General features: G+C 41.3%; 1 protein-coding gene across 1 annotated transcript in view; it reads right to left on the bottom strand.

Annotated features, from left to right (window-relative positions):
- Positions 1–24,872, bottom strand: part of slc9a5 (solute carrier family 9 member A5) — a gene marked incomplete at its 5' end in the record, with an annotated part of 96,836 nt that overhangs the window by 48,128 nt on the left and 23,836 nt on the right. The window contains 2 exons of the mRNA XM_034184962.1: positions 10,167–10,369; positions 11,686–11,906. Of these exons, the coding sequence (XP_034040853.1) occupies positions 10,167–10,369; positions 11,686–11,906 (424 nt within the window). The remainder of the gene's footprint in view (positions 1–10,166; positions 10,370–11,685; positions 11,907–24,872) is intronic.

Below are 24,872 nucleotides of genomic sequence, written 5' to 3'. Positions count from 1 at the left end.
CTGCTCACAAGGTCGAGTCTCTGGCAATCACACACTGTGCATTCAAGGTTTAAATGCAGCAATCTCTGATCAAGACAAAATACACCACAGCTGTGAGTCCTGATGACCTGCACGTGAAAACAAGCCTCAGGTGTTCAGGGTGAGGTCCTAATGCTCAGCCACTCAGTCCTGAATGCATACCACCTGGTGGGAGAAACAGAAAACAAAAACCAAGCCAGCCAAACACCCCAGCCCACAACAAAATGACCACATAGTTTACAAGTTATACAGAGAATGTCGCACATATAATGAGTCAGCCTACAGTTTTTGATTTAGGTTTTATGGTTAACTGGTTATGCTAATTGCTCATTTGCAGCAACAAAAATACCTCTTTTTTCACCATATATTTTATAACATTTATATGTATCAATGTTGTTTTATGGCAACTCAGCACTTTGAAAAAGCAATGCCATTTGAAATAATTATTTTTGTTCTTTATTATAAACTGTTTTATTTTTTATTATTTTATATTTCAACAGCCAAGGGATATTTGACGATTTGTTGATTTTCAAGTATTTTAACGTTTCAAATAATGTTCTGTTGTTAAATAAAGTGACGGAAGTAGAGAAAAATTGTTTCCCTGGCACATTTTTAAAAAATTCCCCGTTAATCCGATTAATCGATTAATCATGTCAAAACCCCATCAGATTCATCGATGATCCAAATAACTGTTTGTTGCAGCCCTACATTCGGGAAACCGGCTGCCACTGCAAATGGTTTAATATTGGAATGTGATGTACCTGGATGACACTCAGATGATTGCATTCCACACAGCTGGCATGGCTCGACTCAAGGTTGACTGTTACACTTCCTGTTTCCAGGAAGCCCAACGTGGTCAGCACCTGTGTGGGCACAGACAATCCCTGGCTCCTCACCGTATTGCGCTCTGGAATTGCCGCAGTTCTGCACGCAACTCCAGTAACAGTGGCCTTGGTAATCAAAATCGGTTTATGAGCCCATTATTGTCATTTGCAAGTAAATCCTCACGTTCCCTCAATACACACTCACGTCAGATTACACCATTTGCAAGGTCCCCTGACAATGCTAATGCAACCACTTCTAGTGCCATTTTATGCATCATTTTGCGCATGATTTTATATCCATCTTTGGGACCAGGAAGCAGAGTTGTAGTCTTACACACCTCTCTGCAGCTTCTCTCCCCCTGCCATCCCCCCAATACCCCATCACCGTAGAGACGGTGCCTGCTCCCAGACCACCAACAACCAGTAAAAATCTATTTAAGCATAAAAATTCAAAAAGAAAAAATAATATAGCACCTTCAACTGCACCACAGACTAAAACAGTTAAATGTGGTCTATTAAACATTAGATCTCTCTCTTCTAAGTCCCTGTTAGTAAGTGATATAATAATTGATCAACATATTGATTTATTCTGCCTTACAGAAACCTGGTTACAGCAGGATGAATATGTTAGTTTAAATGAGTCAACACCCACGAGTCACACTAACTGTCAGAATGCTCGTAGCACGGGCCGAGGGGGAGGATTAGCAGCAATCTTCCACTCCAGCTTATTAATTACTCGAAAACCCAGACAGAGCTTTAATTCATTTGAAAGCTTGACTCTTAGTCTTATCCATCCAAATTGGAAGTCTCAAAAAACAGTTTTATTTGTTGTTATCTATCGTCCACCTGGTTGTTACTGTGAGTTTCTCTGTGAATTTTCAGACCTTTTGTCTGACTTAGTGCTTAGCTCAGATAAGATAATTATAGTGGGCGATTTTAACATCCACATAGATGCTGAGAATGACAGCCTCAACACTGCATTTAATCTATTATTAGACTCAACTGGCTTTGCTCAAAATGTAAATGAGTCCACCCACCACTTTAATCATACTTTAGATCTTGTTTTGACTTATGGTATGGAAATTGAAGACTTAACAGTATTCCCTGAAAACCCCCTTCTGTCTGATCATTTCTTAATAACATTTACATTTACTTTAATGGACTACCCAGCAGTGGGGAATAAGTTTCATTACAGTAGAAGTCTTTCGGAAAGCGCTGTAACTAGGTTTAATGATATGATTCCTTCTTTGTTATGTTCTCCAATGCCATATACCAACACAGTGCAGAGTAGCTACCTAAACTCTGTGAGTGAGATAGATTATCTTGTCAATAGTTTTACATCCTCATTGAGCACAACTTTGGATGCTGTAGCTCCACTGAAAAAGAGAGCCTTAAATCAGAAGTGCCTGACTCCGTGGTATAACTCACAAACTCGCAGCTAAAAGCAGATAACCCGTAAGTTGGAGAGGAAATGGCATCTCACTAATTTAGAAGATCTTCACTTAGCCTGGAAAAAGAGTCTGTTGCTCTATAAAAAAAAGCCCTCCGTAAAGCTAGGACATCTTACTACTCATCACTAATTGAAGAAAATAAGAACAACCCCAGGTTTCTTTTCAGCACTGTAGCCAGGCTGACAAAGAGTCAGAGCTCTATTGAGCCAAGTATTCCTTTAACTTTAACTAGTAATGACTTCATGATGTTCTTTGCTAATAAAATTTTAACTATTAGAGAAATAAATTACTCATAACCATCCCAAAGACATATTGTTATCTTTGGCTGCTTTCAGTAATGCTGGTATTTGGTTAGACTCTTTCTCTCCGATTGTTCTGTCTGAGTTATTTTCATTAGTCACTTCCTCCAAATCATCAACATGTCTATTAGACCCCATTCTTACCAGGCTGCTCAAGGAAGCCCTACCATTAATTAATGCTTCGATCTTAAATATGATCAATCTATCTTTATTAGTTGGCTATGTACCACAGGCTTTTAAGGTGGCAGTAATTAAACCAATACTTAAAAAGCCATCACTTGACCCAGCTATCTTAGCTAATTATAGGCCAATCTCCAACCTTCCTTTTCTCTCAAAAATTCTTGAAAGGGTAGTTGTAAAACAGATAACTGATCATCTGCAGAGGAATGGTCTATTTGAAGAGTTTCAGTCAGGTTTCAGAATTCATCATAGTACAGAAACAGCATTAGTGAAGGTTACAAATGATCTTCTTATGGCCTCAGACAGTGGACTCATCTCTGTGCTTGTCCTGTTAGACTTCAGTGCTGCTTTTGATACTGTTGACCATAAAATTTTATTACAGAGATTAGAGCATGCCATAGGTATTAAAGGCACTGCGCTGTGGTGGTTTGAATCATATCTATCTAATAGATTACAATTTGTTCATGTAAATGCGGAGTCTTCTTCACAGACTAAGGTTAATTATGGAGTTCCACAAGGTTCTGTGCTAGGACCAATTTTATTCACTTTATACATGCAGTATTATTAGAAAGCATTGCTTAAATTTTCATTGTTACGCAGATGATACCCAGCTTTATCTATCCATGAAGCCAGAGGACACACACCAATTAATTAAACTGCAGGAATGTCTTACAGACATAAAGACATGGATGACCTCTAATTTCCTGCTTTTAAATTCAGATAAAACTGAAGTTATTGTACTTAGCCCCACAAATCTTAGAAAAATGGTGTCTAACCAGATCCTTACTCTGGATGGCATTACCCTGACCTCTAGTAATACTGTGAGAAATCTTGGAGTCATTTTTGATCAGGATATGTCCTTGAATGCGCACATTAAGCAAATATGTAGGACTGCTTTTTTACATTTGCGCAATATCTCTAAAATTAGAAAGGTCTTGTCTCAGAGTGATGCTGAAAAACTAATTCATGCATTTATTTCCTCTAGGCTGGACTATTGTAATTCATTATTATCAGGTTGTCCTAAAAGTTCCCTGAAAAGCCTTCAGTTAATTCAAAATGCTGCAGCTAGAGTACTGACGGGGACTAGAAGGAGAGAGCATATTTCATCCATATTGGCCTCTCTTCATTGGTTTCCTGTTAATTCTAGAATAGAATTTAAAATTCTTATTCTTACTTATAAGGTTTTGAATAATCAGGTCCCATCTTATTTTAGGGACCTCTTAGTACCATATCACCCCAATAGAGCGCTTCGCTCTCAGACTGCAGGCTTACTTGTAGTTCCTAGGGTTTTTAAGAGTAGAATGGAAGGCAGAGCCTTCAGCTTTCAGGCTCCTCTCCTGTGGAACCAGCTCCCAATTCGGATCAGGGAGACAGACACCCTCTCTACTTTTAAGATTAGGCTTAAAACTTTCCTTTTTGCTAAAGCTTATAATTAGGGCTGGATCAGGTGACCCTGAACCATCCCTTAGTTATGCTGCTATAGACTTAGACTACTGGGGGGTTCCCATGATGCACTGACTGTTTCTTTCTCTTTTTGCTCTGTATGCACCACTCTGCATTTAATCATTAGTGATTGATCTCTGCTGTCTTCCACAGCATGTCTTTTTCCTGATTCTCTCCCCTCAGTCCAACCAGTCCCAGCAGAAGACTGCCCCTCCCTGAGCCTGGTTCTGCTGGAGGTTTCTTCCTGTTAAAAGGGAGTTTTTCCTTCCCACTGTCACCAAGTGCTTGCTCATAGGGGGTCGTTTTGACTGTTGGGGTTTTTCTGTAGTTAATGTATGGCTTTTGCCTTGCAATATAAAGCGCCTTGGAGCAACTGTTGTTGTGATTTGGCGCTATATAAATAAAATTGATTTGATTTGATCCATCTATATCATTGATTAAACACGAGTGTGTTAATTGCTCATCACTGTGTCGCTGATGTCCACATCACTCTAATGACCTTCATCACTGTGTCGCTGATGTCCACATCACTCTAATGACCTTCTTTTTACACTGTTAATGGTTGTCAGCATAACTTCTTTGTGTCCACAGTAGAACAATAACTGTAGAAACATGTGTACACCACCCAAGATTTTTGTGTGATGGACCACACATTTCCACAGTCATTTCACTTTTAATACATCTGAATGTTGGCGTGGAGATAGATGTACACCACGTTTTTGTGCAAAACCACACTTTGTAGATGAGGCCCCTGGCTTCTTCCAGGACTTCACACCTCAGACAGCGCAGCCACTGCACTGTGGAGTTTTCCAAGCTCCCTCAACAGTAGGGGAAGTTGGTCATCCTTGCTGAGTGAAAAATGTTCCAGGTGGACACACATGCAATGGATGACTTCTCAGCACTGCACGAGCTGCCATCCTACATAGGCAAGGCCTTGGTACTCTCTGGTGTTTTCATCTCATTCAGGGATGTGGTTCTAAATAACTGATACCTTCCGATGGAAAGCATCTACAGAATTACTCTCAAGGGTCTTGCTTTTTTGTTTTTTAGCTTTGCAAGGTACTGTACTTTTTTTTTTTTTTTTGGTGGCTGAAGTGCTAATCTCGCTGCCAACCCCAAAAAGGATTATCTGTATACTGGAGGACCACCTACAGTTCCCAGAGGCAGAAACCATGCCCAGGGTACACACACATACAGTAAAATACAGCACAATCGGTATCCCAGTATTCCCAAACTGTGTACCAAAGACATCCAGCAATAATCTTAGGACTCTGGCTTGAATTCACGTACCACAACCATACAGTAAGACTAGAAGCAGCAGAAATCTAAAGACTTAGACTTTTTTCATTTGCAATGGTATCAGCATCATCAAACACCTGAGTTTAGGAACTTCATGACTCTATACGTTCTTCCCAGGCTTCTCTCAACCTCTCAGACTGAGCTCCAAAAAGACATGAATGTCACTGCCGAGATAAATCAATCTCTCAAGATATTCAACACTCATCACAAACAGATATACTGCTTATAGCAGATGCCAGGAACTCATTGAAAACTGGCATCTTAGCCTTGATCCAGCACAGTCATAAACCCAGACACTCCTATTGTTCACTCAGGTTTTTGAAGTACTGTGACAGATACAATTGCAAATGCATAGGTTTTAATTTAAGGACATTGGGGTAATACTGATGGCCAAAAGCTGCCAATTGTTGTGTTGATGGGTAAAATCCTTGAGAAATTTTGATGACAGAACCAGCCTCTAGTTGTCCAAAAAAAAACTGACACAAGGTTTTTAATCAGAAAGGCCACTGGAGGTGAAGACTCACATATAATGGATTTAGGTGCACCAGTGAATTTTGTCCGCTATATGTACAAAACAGGACAAAATCTGCTATATAGACAGTGAGGAAAATAAGTATTTGAACACCCTGCAATTTTGCAAGTTCTCCCACTTAAAAATCATGGAGGGGTCTGAAATTTTTATCTTAGGTGCACGTCCACTGTGAGAGACATATCTAAAAAAAATCCGGAAATCACAATGTATGATTTTTTAATAATTTATTTGTATGTTACTGCTGCAAATAAGTATTTGAACACCTACCAACCAGCAAGAATTCTGGCTCACACAAACCTGTTAATTTTTCTTAAAGAAGCCCTCTTATGCTGCACTCTTTACCTGTATTAATTGCACCTGTTTGAACTTGTTACCTGTTCACACACTCAATCAATCACACTCCAACCTGTCCACCATAGCCAAGACCAAAAGAGCTGTCTAAGGACATCAGGGACAAAACTGTAGACCTACACAAGGCTGGGATGGACTACAGGACAACAGGCAAGCAGCTTGGTAGAAGACAACAACTGTTATGATTATTTATTAGATAGTGGAAGAAACACAAGATGACTGTCAATCTAACTTGGTGTGGGATTCCATGCAAGATCTCACTTTGTGGGGAAAGGATGATTCTGAGAAAGCTCAGAACTACACAGGAGGACCTGGTCAATGACCTGAAGAGAGCTGGGACCACAGTCACAAAGCTTACATTAGTAACACATGATGCTGTCATGGTTTAAAATCCTGCAGGGCAGCAAGGTCCCCCTGCTCAAGCCAGCACATGTCCAGGCCCATTTGAAGTTCACCAGTGACCATCTGGATGATCCAGAGGAGGCATGGGAGAAGGTCATGTGGTCAGATGAGACCAGAATAGAGCTTTTTGGAATCAGCTCCACTTGCCATGTTTAGAGGATGAGAACAACCCCAAGAAAGTCATCCCAACCGTGAAGCATGGGGGTGGAAACATCATACTCTGGGGGTGCTCTTCTGCAAAGGGGACAGGACGACTGCACTGTATTGAAGGGAGGATGGATGGGGTCATGTATTGCAAGATTTTGGCAAACAACCTCCTTCCCTCAGTAAGAGCATTGAAGATGGGTCATGGCTGGGTCTTCCCACATGACAATGACCCCAAACACACAGCCAGGGCAACTAAGGAGGGGGCTCTGTAAGAAGCATTTCAAGGTCCTGGAGTGGCCTGGCCAGTCTCCAGACCTGAACTCAATAGAAAATCTTTGGAGGGAGCTGAAACTCCAAACCTGAAAGATTTGGAGAAGATCTGTATGGATGAGTGGACCAAAATCCCTGCTGCAGTGTGAGCAAACCTGGTGAAAAACTACAGGAAACATTTGACCTCTGTAATTGCAAACAAAGGCTACTGTACCAAATATTAACACTGATTTTCACAGGTGTTCAAATACTTATTTGCAGCAGTAACATACAAATAAATTATTAAAAATCATACATTGTGATTTCCGGATTTTTTTTTTTTTTAGATTATGTCTCTCACAGTGGACGTGCACCTAAGCTGAAAATTTCAGACCCCTCCATGATTTCTAAGTGGGAGAACTTGCAAAATCGCAGCGTGTTCAAATACTTATTTTCCTCACTGTATATATAAAACTTTAGAATGATTTAAGAGGTTTTACCTTGTCATCTGATGGTTAATAATCCCATTAATCCCTTTGATCGCTTAGGGTGAAGAGACTCTTGTCTCAGATGTGCTGCTGAGCTGCAAAATAATACATGCAACCAGGCCCAGGACTAACTTGTAATTAAGAAGTTTACCCAAGAGCCCACAGTGATTTCCTAGTCTGACAGGAATTTGAACCGAGGATCTTTCGGTCTCAAGCTCCTCGTTTAACCTTTAACCCATCATTTATGGAGTGTAGCTTCAGAAGAATGCCTTATTGACTGTTTTATCAGCCCACACGCTGGAACTTATCCAAATTAATAACAAACTTCTTAAACAACACTTTTCAAAGCACACTTCATATAAAAACAAATGAAAGGTTGAAAGAAGGGGCGATGAGATGAATGCAGTGAACATTCACTCACACACTGTAAAAACTGAATTAGAAACCAGCTGTTTGTCATCACTGATGTGTTTGAGCACAGATCGGTTCAGAGAGGTGGTGAGTATCTTTCAGCGAAAAGTCACAGGAAAAATAAAGTCCAGGACGCAGTCCAAACCAGGCTTTAAATCACAGCTCACCACTTCCTGGCCAGCTTTTAAGGATGATGCAGCTCACTTAAGATTTATAACAACAAACCGCAAAACAAAACAAAAGTTCAATATTTTACTTTTTTTTGGGGGGGGGGGGGGGGGGACACCTCAGCAATTAGTGGCTGTTTTACATATAAAAGTGCTTATTTTGCCATTTTAACAGTTAAAGGTCAACTGTGTACATTAATGCAAGCTCTAAGCAATCACATTATTGTGGTTCTGTGTCAAAATTCTGTAGAGTTTCTTTAATCCTGTCTAAATGGACACATAACCTGCAGTAACTTGGTGCTCACTTTATTGCCATGTCAAGCAGTGCAGTGTGATTCAGCATGTATAGCAAAGGTGTGGCAATTGGTATTCACACTGCCATGAACACTGCCATCTACTGGATGGGAGTGTGAATACCAATTGTTACACATTTGCTATACGTGTTGAATCACTTAAACAGAATTTTCAGTTTTCAAATGCCTTTTTTTACAGATGAAAAAAAAAACATATTTACAAATATAGATTTATTTGTAAAAGCCAACACGCATGTTGCAGTAAATTGTGTGTTGGATTTTATAAACCGACCAACCACTGATGACAGGAGCTCTATTTTCCCATAATGCCTTTTGGCATGTGTATCTGTAAATGTTAAAACTTGCAAAATTAGTGTATTACTTTAAAACTAAAACATATAGCCAAAGGTGTCAAATCCAGCTTCAGAAAGTAAAGGTCCAGCCACATATTTGTTCCACCTTCCCAATAAACCATCTGATTGTAATTAGTTCAGCTCTTCAGGCAGATGGATGAGCTAATTATTGAGATCACCTGTTTTAGGCGCACGGGTAGAAGCAACACATGCGAGGGCTTTTACTTTCTATAGCCGGATTTGACACCTCTGCATATAGCTGACATTTTCACTTTGTACAAGTGACAGAGGTGACGTTGATTTCAAGAACCTGTCTGGAATTAGTTTGTTTAAAATTTTAACCATAAGTCAAAACTGCCTCGCTGTGCATGACTCCTCCCATATGTCTGCATGACCGTATGTCTGTGAAAATAAATTATCTTTTTTTTTCTTCTCTTCTTTTGTCTCTGCTAGCCAGCTCTACCTCTCATAGCTGTCTGTCTACTACAAAACACGTAACTTGCAGGAACTAAAATGTATGATTTCAGGCTTTACAAATGTTTTTAACTGTTAAGCTTTATTCCCTATGCCTGCAAAATGATATATATTAGTGGTCTAAAAGTTATCTGAACTAAATCTAGTGGAAGTTAATTAGTCCGGTAACGGTTTTCAAAGTTAGCTGAAGTTAGCAGAACTGTGCCCACCACTGGTTTAGTGTAAATATAAACTACTAGCGCACACACGCTTTCAACCTAAGGGCCCCAGTGACCTCCCCCTTTGTGCCCTCAGTGACCATAGCAAGTTTGGTGTTGATTGCTTAATTACTGTGGCTGTACATAGCAAACACACACACACACACACACACAGAGTCACATTTATATATTAGATATCAACAGACTTTTTTACAGTGTCTGAAAGAAACACAGTATGTCACACAGCCTTAAATGGAATGATATTAAGCTGTATTTAATTTTATTATCTAATCAGTTTGAGAATAATTTTAAGGTGAAGGCCAAAACTGGGAATTTGAAAATACCAATTAGAATAAACCAATTGGACCCCCCCCCCCCCCCCTTTTATTTATTTATTTTTTGGACTTGAAGTTAAAGGTCATGTGGGACATGAGCCCATACCAGTGGTGCATAAAATATCAAAACATTAAAAAAACATGGTAAAGTGGAACACAGAAATCATTTGGTTAAAAAAAAGAGATGGCAAAACTATTTTCCGCACTTTCACCTAATGTGGTCAGTTTAAAGCATTAATGCAGTCATCCCTACCTGAAACATGACTGTGAAGAAAACAACCACGATGGTCGTTGCAACAAAGTAATCCTTGGCTTTGACCTGTTTGTCATCCAGAAGAACAACCAGTGCAAATGCCACTGCCCCTCGCAGGCCACCGTACGACATCACTACCTGGTCAATTTTGTCCAATGGGACAAGGCGGAAGCGGTTCAAAATCCAGGTCTGGCCAATCACGCCTAGGGCACAGAGGTTATTAAACGACAGGACAGTTTGAATCTGCCAGAAAAAAACATACAATATAACTAACAAACCCTACAGAGGTGAGCCCCATTAGCTCGCGCACACGTAAGTCACGATTTGGCTTTACTCGCAGTCAAGTTGTGGACCCCGAAAATTTACACTATCTATAAAAGGAAATTTTGATTTGACTATTTCTTTGGGATGGCTCGTCAGTGTGGACGATTCTGGACGATGATTTCTTCTTCCTCCAGCTGCTGCAGGTCAGCGACGATTCTGTGCCGAAGACTCCTGACGATTCAAAGTTTTTGGATGCAACTCTTTATATGGCAAGGTAAGCTGATGTAAAGTATTTTTGGTCAACTTAATTAACTCTGGGTTTCAGATAACTCACGGTCTAATTTTGTGGACCCCAACTCACCTGAGTTAACAGGGCTCACCTGTACTACCAACAGACAGTGGTGGGCACAGTTTCGCTAATCCGCTAATTATCAGTGTTAGCGGAGGCACATTTTACCCATATTCCCTTTGGCATCTGTCTGTGTTTGTTACAAAACTTCAGAATTACTGCATTATTTAAAATAAAAAGATATATGTTATATTTGAACTTTGTACAAATGACAGAATTGACATTAATGGAGTTATTCTATCCATATTAATTTTATTTATAAATCAAAAACCATAAGTCAGCACTGCTTTATTTTAAGACTTAAGACTTCCTCCTCACAGCAACACTGTTATTGAGTAGAGAGTTGAGCTTCTCTGCTCCTCTCAACTGCTTCGCAGTGGGTAAGGCGCTCAAAGACAGAAGTGCTGACTCATTATTTGGGTCTTTGGTCACCTTTAATGCTACGAGAAGCGATCGCAGTGTTATAACTCAAAATCAGCTTGTTAGTAGTTGCAAGTGTACTGGAGACAATACTGGAAGTTATCGGTTAGCTGTAGCTTCCGATAAATTTTTAGATGGTTTATTGGTTTAGCTTCATAAAAGATAACCTCAGTTAGCTGATTATCTGTTATCAAAGCTAACTTTTTGGTTAGCTGTGCCCACCACTGCCAACAGAGGGGACTATTTTGTTGTTTTTGTTAGGGTTTTTTTTAATTTTTTTGCATGTTTTTGTCACATTTCCACCTGGTCATCACTTCCTCACATCTGTGAAGAATGTAAGAATGTGGAAGTTATTTAATATATGCTCTATCTGTGACACAATGTGTTTTTGCAAAAGAGGGGCCCCTCATAGTAAGCAATGGATTATTCACTATAATAATGAGAAGATGAAATTAGAGGAAACGAAATGAGAGAGAAGGAACTGACCCACAGCTCTGAAGATGAAGATGAAAATGAGTGTGCAGGACACCAGACCAGTGTCCCAGGCCCACTTGGATTTATCCACAGCAGAGATCCCCAGGAAGATGAAGATGATGGTTTCCGCAATGCTGGCTAGAGTTTTCATCGTGTACTTCACTGTTGTCCTGGATTTCTGTGAAATGTTGGCTTCCACATATTTATTGGCCCCGATGCCACAGAAAGTCATTCTGAGGAGAAACAGGGGACAGAAGAGAGGAGTCATCATGAAATGTAAGAAGAATAAACTCTTTCAGTACAAGCTGTAATGATCCTCTTCCATCATGTCAATCATCACCAACCTTTTGGAACTGCAGGCCTTTCTGTAGCAGCACCATGCCCAGAAGCAGGTCTGGATTTGAGAGCCAGATTCTAGCTACTCATCACCAACATTTTGTGATCTCAAAGAGCACTGAGCCACCTTCACCATGGTTACTAGATTGACGTGGACTGATTCAGTTTTTGTAAGCAGATCTGTCAGTACTACTGGACACACAGACATCTGCCAATTCCAGAGGAGCATCACCTTCAGGACAGTCTTCAATCACCAACTGAAGCTGTGAATAGAAGGGCTCCCTTATTGAACTGTCCCTCACCACAGTTGGAGTGCTGAGACAACAGACAATGTATTCAGAGAGCCTTAGCACTGTCAGTTGCCAGTCTGCCACAGTAACTGCCACTACTACAGTACACCAGTCATTAAATCAACCACACCACAAAATCAACATACAGATCCACATCAGATGTGCTGGTGACCTGAGTGGGAAAACAAGGCAGCAGCCAAAGGGACCTACTTTTACTTAATAAAGACTTTAATTTAATTATAATCATGAAGTATAGTAAGTCCCTTCGGCTGCTCCCTTGTTTGCACTTGGGGTCGCCACAGCAAATCCAAGGTGGATCTGCATGTTGAATTGGCACAAGTTTTACGCCGGATGCCCTTCCTGACGCAACTCCACATTACATGGAGAATTGTGGCAGGGGTGGGATTTGAACCCGGAACCTTCTGAACTGAAACCAAGCACTTTCTGGGAACAATTAACTTTTAAGTTTATGAACTCAAAAGTTTTGTGGCAACTGATTGCCTCAATATTTTTGAGTTCTACTAACTTGTTCAGGTTTACAGTGTGGCGACATAGCAACCACTTGTCTTTTGTCACTGTAAACTTCCCACTCTGATTTAAAAGGATTGGTGGTTAGTTGCTTTTCCTCTGTCTCTTGTAATTAATCTGAAGAGGTCCCACAACCATACACACACTGAAATGGGTGATGGGGGTCCCAGCCATGCTTCACAGCACTGTAAACAATTCTGTCAGAGCATCCTCTGCTGGACAAACTATGTAGTGGCATCATTTCCAATAGCCAAAGTGTGTTTGTCTACATTTTTTATTTGGTAAAATTAACTTCCCACTCTGATTTAAAAGGATTTGTGGTTAGTTGCTTTTCCTCTGTCTCTTGTAATTAATCTGAAGAGGTCCCACAACCATACACACACTAAAATGGGTGATGGGGGTCCCAGCCATGCTTCACAGCACTGTAAACGATTCTGTCAGAGCATCCTCTGCTGGACAAACTATGTAGTGGCATCATTTCCAATAGCCAAAGTGTGTTTGTCTACATTTTTTATTTGGTAAAATTAAAGTTTTCATATCCTCAAAAATAACACGGATACAAGTATGCTCGGGAAAGGCTCATATTGTTGTGTGGGCCGCCAGAAGAGGAGGTACTGCTGGCCCACCACCAGAGGGCGCCCTGCCTGAAGTGCGGGCTTCAGGCATGAGAGGGCGCTGCCGCCACGGACACAGCCGGGGGTGACAGCTGTCACTCATTATCTCTTGACAGCTGTCACCCATCTACACTACATCATCTCACTCCATAAAGACCGGACATCATCTCCACCTCGTTGCCGAGATATCATCTACCTGTGAAGGTAATATTCTCTGCTGTATCTAAAACTGTCATAGTCTGAACTCTTTTTGCAGCCGCTTTCCTGTGGTGTGCCTTATCTGCTGGATTGGCGTTTGGTGTGAACAGCGACGGCTTCGCTTCATACCCAAACCAGATAAGTGGTGTAACAGGAGCTGCACGAGTGTGTGATTAGAGGTGGAGGTGACTTTCCACCTTCTGACTGTTTTTGTTACTGGGTGTGCACACACCCACATCTCACTGTTTGTGCTCCTCACCAGCAGTACCAGATCCAACAGTCGGGGACGGTGATCACCTGGGAATTCGGGACTTGGCGGCTCCAGTATTCACCAGGTTCTGTGGTGGTGGAAATCGTGTGGTCCCGGCTCTTCTCAGGACAGACGTCTTCTATCCTCGAGCCTGCCCACACGTCACCTTGGTGTATTGACTGCTATCAGATTCTGTGATTGTCTGTATCATCGTTGTACACATTCACAACATTAAATTGTTACCTTTTGGCTCATCTATTGACCGTTCATTTGCGCCCCCTGTTGTGGGTCCATGTCACTACACTTTCTCCAACACATATGGGCTGATACCATCAGCCAACTGATATATTGTTTGGGTTCTATTCGAAATTTGTAAGGCTGTGGACAAGGGCATTTATTACTCCAGTGTTGACTAGAAATAACAACATGAAAGATTTTCTGTTTTTTTCTGTAAAGGCGTCTGAGGAACTCAAGGATGATTCTACAACAGTGGTTCTCAATCGCTTCACAATGACTACCACCTTAGAAAAAATTTGGCTTTTCAAGTACCACCACTGCAGTTGGGATTAAAATAATTCAATTAAAGTGTAGGTGACATGTAATGCCATAGTTTCATTAATATTTAAGACTAAAATTAAACAACAGTTTGAAATTTATCCTTTCCTGGTGTACAGTTCTTGAAGAGATAAATATTCAGATTTTGAACTGCACGCCACTAAAAACCAGGAACTTCCCGGCGTGCTAACATTGGACAAGAAGGAGGAGGAAGTGGTGTCAGCTCCAGAACCATTATCTTAATTGTCCCATTAATTTATGGATTTTTACAGGCTATTGACAGCCCCATGGTTCGGGTCAGAGCTGCACCATGTTTTTGGTGTCAGAATGGCCGGCAGAATGGCAGGTGGAACACGTATGTTGACGAGCACGCACTTGCACGGAGTCCCTGGCTTCTCCACTCCACACGGAGGCAAAACTGAGGATCTTCAGATTATTTTATTGCTTTCAGCGGCTTTGGACAAAGCAGCTCATTAACAACATGGCACGGATAGATCAGCCGCAATAACTGAATACAGCTGGCGCTGGAACCTGGCACCAAAGTGGCAACAAATTAAGTTTTCTTCAACTAGGACAGAAGGAATTCAATTATTTTTCAGATGTGGTTTTGTAAAGGTGGATATGTTTAAAGATGATCTCACTGAAATGCACAGGTAAGAAGACTATGTATTTTCTTCTTGTGTGAATGGTTTTAATATTTATAATGGTTTTAATATAACATATTCAAGAAGGAAAACAATATTTAGTGTAAAAATAGCTGATATTTTCAGTCCCTCGTGTCATTTTTCATATTTGAAATTGTTCACTTTTTTCTAATTTCACAGCTATTAAAACTATTTTTTTAATCAGTTGATTACAACCAAAGAGCTGGCAAAAAACAACAAAACAAAACAAAAAAACAGTTTATCACCTCCACCCATGCCGAAATCGCCTGTATTATTTAGTTATTTTTTTAATAATCACCAATATGTGTTCTGAACCATAAATGCTGTGTCCCCCACAGCTGCTTCAGAAACACCTTCAGACTGGACTTTAAAAACAAAAAAAAGCTCCACACTAGGAAAAAAAGTCATCCTCCAGGCTGGACTTAAAAAAAAAAAAAAAGCTCCACACTAAAAAAAAAAATGTCCAAAAACAGCTCGACCGCCATCATGTTTACAGTTGATTGAATCAGCAGGTGCTGTTCGTGTGATGACGTAGCAACAATATGGCCGCAGCTGAGGGCTGCACGGGGCTGGAATAGAGCGCAGGCTTCAAACAGCTGTAGTTTATCTTCACCTGTGCACTTATCAACTTTTACTGTTCAGGATTTTTTTAAATATCATAATATCAACATTTCATCATTTTTAGTGATTTGTGCACATTTTTTGGTGTCACCTACACCTTAAACTCAGTTTATTTATACGAGGTCTGTCTAAAAAGTATCGTACCTTTTTATTTTTTTGCAAAAACCATATGGATTTGAATCACGTGTGATTGCATCAGCCAAGCTTGAACCTTCGTGAGCATGCATGAGTTTTTTCACGCCTGTCGGTTGCGTCATTCGCCTGTGAGCAGGCTTTGAGTGAGCAGTGGTCCACCCCTCTCGTCGGATTTTTATTGTGAATAAATGTCTGAACGATTTGGAGCTATGCTGCATCAAATTTTTCCAGAAACTGTGAGAGACCTCCAGGTGGACACCATTCGGAAAATTTAGATGGCTTTCAGCGACGATTTTATGGGGATTACACAGATTAAGGAGTGCGCCAGCCGGTTTAAAGACCGCCTACAGCGTCTGAGAGCGCGGCGCGCTCCGAGCACCGATCGACAGACTCAAACCCCGCTCAAACAACCAGATCATTTCCAACGTGAAGGCTTTGTTGATCCGGGACGTCATCTAACTTTCACAAAAAAGGCAGAAGGCATGGACATCAGCACTTTTTCGGCACATTCTACTGTTACAGGAGTTTTTTTCATGGAAAGAGAAGCGGAGGATTGCGCCACCATGCTGCTCATGGCGCGGGACAAAACCACCTCTGTGTTGGTCTCACAGGATGGCTTTCAGATGACTCAGACGGCTTCCGGTTGCTTTTCAGTCATGTGAGTATCCGAGAAATTGTGCATGAGCTGGACATGCCCCAACATGTCCTGTGAGGCTTCATCACGGCGTTGCTTTGCACCATGCGGCTCCGCCACGACGCGCAGAATTCCTCCGCTCCTCTTTCCATGACAAAAATTCCTGTAACAGTGGAATGTGCTGTTCATTTCTAAACTAGACGCTGTCTTGATCCAGTATGTCATCTGACTAGCACACAAATTTCGGAAGACGTGGACATCAGCACTTTTTCGGCACATTGAGACAGACGTGCGGCAGAGCCACATGCGGCAGAGCCACATGGCGCAAAGCACCGCCTTGATGAAGCCTCACAGGACATGTTGGGGCATGTCCGGCTCAAGCACAATTTCTGAGATACTCACACGACTGAAAAGCAACCGGAAGCCATCTGAAAGCCACCTGAAAGCCGTCCTGTGAGACCAACATGGAGGTGGTTTTGTCCCGCGTCATGAGCGGCACGGTGGCACAATCCTCCGCTTCTCTTTCCATGAAAAAAACTCCTGTAACAGTAGAATGTGCCGAAAAAGTGCTGATGTCAACGCCTTCTGCCTTTTTTGTGAAAGTTAGACGACGTCCCGGATCAACAAAGCCTTCACGTTGGAAATGATCTGGTTGCTTGAGTGGGGTTTGAGCTTGTCGATCGGCGCTCGGAGCGCGCCGCGCTATCAGATGCTGTGGGCGGTCTTTAAACAGGCTGGAGCACTCCTTAATCTGTGCAATCCCAATAAAATCGTCGCTGAAAGCCATCTAAATTTTCCGAATGGTGTCCAGCTGGAGGTCTCTCACAGTTTCTGGAAAAATTTGATGCAGCAAAGCTCCAAATCGTTCTGACATTTATTCACAATAAAAATCAGACAAGTGGGGTGGACCACTGCTCACACAAAGCCTGCTCACAGGCGAATGACGCAACCGACAGGCGTGAAAAAACTCACCCATATATTCATCATCGGTCCAGAATCTGCAGCGCATTTTGACAGAGAAGGACGACAGACAAGTTGTCAAAATGACTACATGTCCTTGCAAACTAGAGCGTGGATAAACAATTTGGGCCCGATGGGTTGGGTTGAGTTCGGACAAATATTTCAAAATGATACTTGGACACTGAATGTACAGAATGTTTGTGCCCTGCCTCTCTAACCTCAGCCACTCAAAACTACTGACGTTATTGTTGTTAGTATCATTTAATATACTTTTATCTTGGTGGATCATTAATGGGATTTAGTTTCATCATGAGCACAATGCTGAAGAGACGCCAAATGGCATTATGGGTTGTTAATAGAATTTGAATCTGGTCAGAATTTATTTCCTGTTCCACACTCCAATTCAGTGGTGGCAGTAATGCAACAATGAATTAGTTGCTAACGGCCATGAATCAGAAAGAAGAAGAATTAACTGACATGCCTCACTTATACATGTAGCATAATTCTCAAGGTCAGGCAGTACCCAAGCACCCTCTGGTGGCCTAACATCGCCAAACTCAGTACAAATACATGTAATTTGGTCACTTTTCAAAGGAGTCAGACTCATCAATAAAGTCAATTTAATGTACAATGGTTCATTTTAGGTCAGCTTGGTGTATAAATCTCATCATTCCAGTCAATGAGAGCTGTCAGCTGGCTGAAAGAAGCAAGCTAGAGACAAAACCAAACAGCTGATTTCAATAGAACAGCATACAGCCCGAATGTGTTTTCACAGAGCAGCCAGTCGCACAAGTACGAATTCTTCACCAGAAGTGACATGATGCTGACCTTGAGAATAGGCCTACACACATACAGGAGATTTCAGTCAATTTATAATTGCTTTCCATCATGTTTATCTTTTTACAGCAGAAACTGATCTGCAGCTTGGTATCTGAAGCGTGTATTAGCTGAGTCCAACTCTTATGAAGCATTGCTTCATTTCCCTTTGCTTAAAGAGCTGAATCTGACTCGTATAAGCAATTGTCAAATTGGTTTCGTTTAAGTCTCAAATCCGTAAAATCGTTAAATTCTTCATCATGGTCGTCTGCTCCATTTATCTGTATTGGTTCAATGAAAAGTTATGTTAATCTTAACCTTATTTGAAATAAAGCCTCTGATTTAATTACACCATAAAAAGGAGTTTGTTAGGTACAGATCTACATACGTGTATGGAACATGCGGTCTCGCCTTGCGTATAATTCAGTGTCATTGTACTGATGTGACCGGACCCGAACTCAATTATCATTTGAAACTATTCATCTCGGTTGGAAATGGAATCAAAACAATACACATTTCTTCTCCTTTTTTTCTGGACATTCATGTGTGTTCTCTGCCTCCATTTTAGCTTATAGTTGCTGTTAGAACACAGTCCACACCAGTCATTGTTACACGTCTCTTCTAAGTCTCTGAATGTCTTTAATCACTGAAGCCTGGGGTCCTCTGCTAGAGCTGTTGCCCCGCGACCTGATGAAGATGAGTGAGTGAGTGAGTGAGTGAGTGAGTGAGTGAGTGAGTGAGTGAGTGAGTGAGTGAGTGAGTGAGTGAGTGAGTGAGTGAGTGAGTGAGTGAGTGAGTGAGTGAGTGGTCACGGTCCACTGTCTATACTCGTATACAAATTTCACTGATGGTCTGAATGGTAGCCCAAGTAGTTTACAGATGTGTTGTGCATGTATGTCACTTAAAAATGAAAACTTTGTATTTTTTTAAAGATGAAAACCTACTGTAAATATCATTTCAGTGCTTAAAAAATTGTGGTTAATGTTTCCTGGTGTGAACAAGACCCCGAGATACTTACTTAAATACCTCCACTTGAGGCAAGGACACTCCACCGACCTGAAGAGGGCAAAGCACCTTTTTCCGGTCGAGAACCATGGCCTCGGATTTGGAGGTGCTGATTATCATCCCGGATGCTTCACACTCGGCTGCAAACCGCCCCAGTGCACGCTGAAGGTCCTGATTTGACAAAGCCAACAGAATCACATCGTCCGCAAACAGCAGAGACGAGATTCCGTGGTTCCCAAACCAGACCCCCTCTACACCCTGGCTGCGCCTAGAAATTCTGTCCATAAAAATAATGAACAGAACCGGTGACAAAGGGCAGCCCTGGCAGAGGCCAACGTGCACTGGAAACAGGTTTGACTTACTACCGGCAATGCGAACAAAGCTCCTGCTGCGGTCGTACAGGGACCGGATAGCCCTTAGCAAAGGACCCCGGACCCCGTACTCCCGGAACACTCCCTACAGGGTGCCCCCAGGGACACGGTCGAACGCCTTCTCCAGATCCACAAAACACATGTGGACTGGTTGGGCGAACTCCCATGAACCCTCGAGCACCCGATGGAGCATGTAGAGTGAGCAAAGCTCTCGATTTACCGATCGATCTACGTTCCAATCCTCACCTATGGTCATAAGATTTGGCTCATGACCGAAAGAACGAGATCGTGAGTACAAGCAGCTGAGATGAGTTTCCTCCGCAGGGTGGCTGGGCGCTCCCTTAGAGATAGGGTGAGGAGCTCGGTCACTCGGGAGGAGCTTGAAGTCGAGCCACTGCTCCTCCACGTCGAAAGGAGTCAGTTGAGGTGGCTCAGACATCTTTTCCGGATGCCCCCTGGACGCCTCGCTGAAGAAGTGTTCCGGGCACATCCCATTGGGAGGAGGCCCCAGGGAAGATCCAGGACATGCTGGAGGGACTACATCTCTCGGCTAGCTTGGGAGCGCCTTGGGGTTCCCCCGGAGGAGCTGGGGGAGGTGTGTGTGGATCGGGAGGTCTGGGCGGCTTTGCTTGAGCTGCTTCCCCCGCGACCCGACTCCTGATAAAGTGAAAGAAAATGGATGGATGGATGGATGGATGGATGGATGGATGGATGGATGGATGGATGGATGGATGGATGGATGGATGGATGGATGGATGGATGGATGGATGGATGGATGGGTTTCCTGGTGTGTGTGTGTGTGTATAGACTGCTTGTATATTTTTCATATTTATAAAAAAATCGCAGTTGTGTTGTTGCGTGTTAAAAACTACATTACCCATAATGCTTGGTGGAATAGAGGCAGTAAGATGGTGTGCAGTAAACATGCAGAGTGAAACCCATGAAGACTGTCTCTGAGCCAGTACCAAGCACAACATGGTGTCAGACAAAGGAGTCTGCAGAACGACGGAAGACTGCACGCCACTGAGCGACTCATAAGTGAGTTAGAGGCAGTCAGAGCAGCAATGTGCCTTAGCCGGCATCAGGGCGAGTTCCACAACAAAACTCTGCTATAGATAAGCTAAGTCTAATGCCGTGTTCACACCAGGCGCGATCAGACGCTACAAATTTGCGGGGGGCGTGTGGTGATAGACGCGCCTCCTTCACCCGGTGTGTCGCTCTGCTTTTGCTGCGAAAATTCGCCCCGGTGCGTCATCAAATAGGAGGAGCTTCCATTCCGCTCGCCGGTTCCGACAACTGATAAGCATTACACAAATCGAGCTTATTGAAAATAGATGCCCCATGTGCAGAATCAAGGAGAGGAAGTGGATATTTGTTAGAGACGGTGATAGCATTCAACCCATGGAAATCAATACAGGGGTGTAACGTCCCATCCTTCTAAGTGTTATTCATGGTGGTGTTCCATGCATTTTGCATCAAAACCCATAGAACACCGCCATCTACTGGATGGGAGTGTAACTAACATCCAACTGTGACATGGTCGCCATTCAGTGCGCTGAATCACACTTAACAAACAGAATTTTCAGTTTTGCAAATATTTTTTTACAAATGAAAAACAAATTACATATTTACAAAAACAGATTTGTAAAAAACCAACACACACGTTACAGTAACTTGTGTGTAGCTTTTTTGTTTGTTTGTTTTTTTACAAATAAATAAACAGCCAACCAGTGATAAGGAGGCTCATGTTCCCATAATGCCTTTTAGCATCTATAAGTTTTAATGCTCAAACCTTCAGAATTAGTGCATTAATTTAAAACTAAAAGATATTTGTGATATTTTCAATTTGTAAAAATGACAGAGTTAACGTTAAAATCAATAAAATGGCCGGAATTAGTTTGGTTTTTAAATCAAACCATAAGTCAAACCTGCTTTGCCTTTTATGCCTTTTGCCACCCGTCTGGGGCATTCTATGTTGAATGTAAATGATGGCTTTTTTTGTCTTTGTAGCAGCCAGGCAGCCAGATCCTTTCTGCTGGGGTTGGGTTGAGCTCTGCTCCTCACTGTAAAACATATAACAGACAGGAACTAACATGTGATTTTAGGGTTTACAAACGTTTTTGACCATTCGGCTTTACTTACTATGCCAGCAACAAAATGTTAGCAAACTAAAAGTTAGCGAAAATAAATTTAGCGGAAGCTAATTGGTCCACTGATGGTTTTTGAAGTCAGCTGAAAAGTTAATCCACTAACAAAAAAAGTTAGCTTCGCTAATTAATGGTTAGCGGATTAGCGGAACTGTGCCCACCACTGCTCAGAACAAGGAGGAGCTGAGACGCTTTTTAGGGATGTGACCTATCTTGCAAAGTTCATCCCAAAATTGCCCACAATAACAGCAGCACTTTGTATGCTTCTGGAGCAAAATAATGAGTGGATCTCAATACTGAGGTTTTACGACCAGAGCAGTGGACAAGAAAGACCTGATGATGAAAAATGTGCTGATATTCAAGCCTGTGTTGATATGATAATGTCAGTTGTTGATGACATTGTGTTTAAAGGCAATAGATTTGTTATTCTAAACTCAATGCACACAGACATGCTAAAAAATACACAAAGCGCACTTGGGGGAAGAGAAATGCAAATGCAGAGCATGCAAGGTTATGTATTGGCCTCGAATGAATCAAGACATTAGTCACACCGCAGCCTCGTGTGAAAGATGTTTGACGTATCAACCCCAACAGCAAGCAGAGCCACTCATGACATGTCCTGTGCCCAGTAAACCATTTGAAAGAGTGGGAGCAGATCTGTTCAACTGCAATAGTAAAAACCACATTGTAGTAACAGATTACTTTTTAAACTATCCTGAAGTTGCAACACTTCAGACAACATCTAGCAAAGCAGTCATTGCAAGACATGGTGTGCCAAGTGAGCTGGTATACACATAATGAATGTCTGAGTTCAATGGTACAAATATTTCATGAGGTGAAAGCTGGAACATACCATTCAATAACTCGTTGAATGGTATGTTCCAGCTTTCACCAAATTAAATATTTGTTCCATTGAAAGAATGTAAAAACATTCATTATTTGTTTTATATAACGGCTAAAATAGATCCTTGTCATTTGATATTTTATTAATTTATAAACAACAGAAAAGGGACTTACATTTTGGTGTTCCACTGCTGCTAAAGTCCAAATTATGATGTGTAGTTGAGTGATGCTGTGCACTGACTTCAGACTTCCATAAAAAAAAGACTTTGTGTAGTTCCTTAGTCTAGCAAAAATCACGTCAGCTTTTCATATGAAGAATTCTTCATGCATCCAGATGGCTTACAGCGGAGTGGATTTTGTGTGTGTGTATGTGTGTGTGTGTTACCAGAATTAGCAGTGTCGGTTAGCTCATTGAAATCGTTGTCTTGGTAGAGTCGTTGTCCCCCGCGTACGCGCACACACATCCGGGTCGGCGCTTGTGCGCACGTGTACTACCAAAAAAAGGCTGTGCACATCCTCAGTGCAACGGGAAAAATCAAGACAGAAATTAGTCCAGCTTTTCATTCTAACTTCCTGCTAACAGCCTCCAGACATTGCAGTAGATTTGTTTTGTGTGTGCATGTGCACGTGTGTTGTGTGTGCATGCACGTGTTTGTGTGTGCACGCGTGCATGTGAGAGTGTGCAAAATGCAATGGTACCAAACGTATGGAACCAAATTTGCACTCTAAATGGAACCAAACTGCACATTAAATGCAATGCAACACAAACAGGATGAATAATCCATGTCATGTGACATACCAAGCACCAATGAAATGACAAGGATCCACTCAGCCGTTATGTAATATGAGCGAAGTGGCGCACAGTGGCGCGAAGCTCACTCATGGTACAGGGCGTCCTAAACAGGAAGTGCCAAAATTCAAACCCACAGTAATGAGGTCCAGGTTGTTAAAAGCAGCATTTCTCCTTTAATTTGGGTTACCTTATATACACACGTTTAACCCTCTGGGGTCCGAGGGCATTTTTTTGGACAGTTCACTTGCCTGGCATAAATGTTTTATTATTGCTGTTAACAGCTCTCCCTGCATCCCACAATCAAGTTTTATGTCTCTTTTTTTCAGGACAACCTGTGCTTTCAGAATATATATGTTTTTGTTGTGTTTTATAAGTGTAATAAAGGTTTACAATCAAAAATAGGCAAAGGAAAAATAAAGCGAAAAATAATTTTCCACACACATTTATTCAAAACACACAGCAAACTAGACCATGGATGAAGAAAGGGTTATGAAATGCATGTAATAAGAAAAATACACTGTATAGAGAATTCATAAAACTAAAGACTAAAGAGGCAGAAAATAGATATAAGAAATACAAAAATAGATTAACTAATATTATACGGGTATGTAGGAAGGAATATTATAGTAACATTTTATATAATAACAAAAACAGTATTAAAGGAATATGGGATATATTAAATAGCATTATCAAAAATGGTAATAAAAAACAGAGTTACCCTCAGTATTTCATTGATAATAATGTCAAGAAGGAAAATAAGGATGAGGTAGTCAACGGTTTTAATAATTTTTTTGTAAATATTGGACCAAGCTTGGCAGAAAAAATTCCCAATTCCCAACCTGAGGATTGGGATAATAATCTCATAGAAAGAAATCCCTGTTCAATGTTCCTCACAGCAGTGGATGGAAAAGAAATTATAGACATTGTGAATAATTGTAAATATAAAACATCTACCGATTTAAATGAAATTGATATGGTGGTGGTAAAACAGGTCATTGAATGGATTGTAGAACCATTAACATACATCTGTAACTTATCATTTCAAACCGGTAAATTTCCCAATCAAATGAAAATAGCTAAGGTTGTGCCACTGTATAAGACTGGGGATAGACACTACTTCACAAATTATAGACCTGTTTCTTTGCTTCCACAATTTTCCAAATTATTAGAAAAGTTATTCAATAATAGATTAGACAAATTCATAAATAAACATAAATTACTTACTGACAGTCAATATGGATTTAGAGCACATAGTTCAACATCACTTGCATTAATAGAATCAGTTGAGGAGATTACAAACGCCATAGACCACAAATTACATTCAGTTGGAATATTTATAGACCTCAAAAAGGCTTTTGATACAATCAATCATGACATATTAATCAGTAAACCTGAACAGTATGGGATTAGGGGGTTGGTGTTGCACTGGGTGAGAAGC

This window comes from Thalassophryne amazonica, chromosome 2 (genome assembly GCF_902500255.1).
Source record: "Thalassophryne amazonica chromosome 2, fThaAma1.1, whole genome shotgun sequence".
Classification (NCBI taxonomy): Eukaryota; Metazoa; Chordata; class Actinopteri; order Batrachoidiformes; family Batrachoididae; genus Thalassophryne; species Thalassophryne amazonica.
The sequence above is the reverse complement of the archived record's forward strand: the minus strand, read 5'-3'. Positions and strand labels throughout refer to the sequence as shown.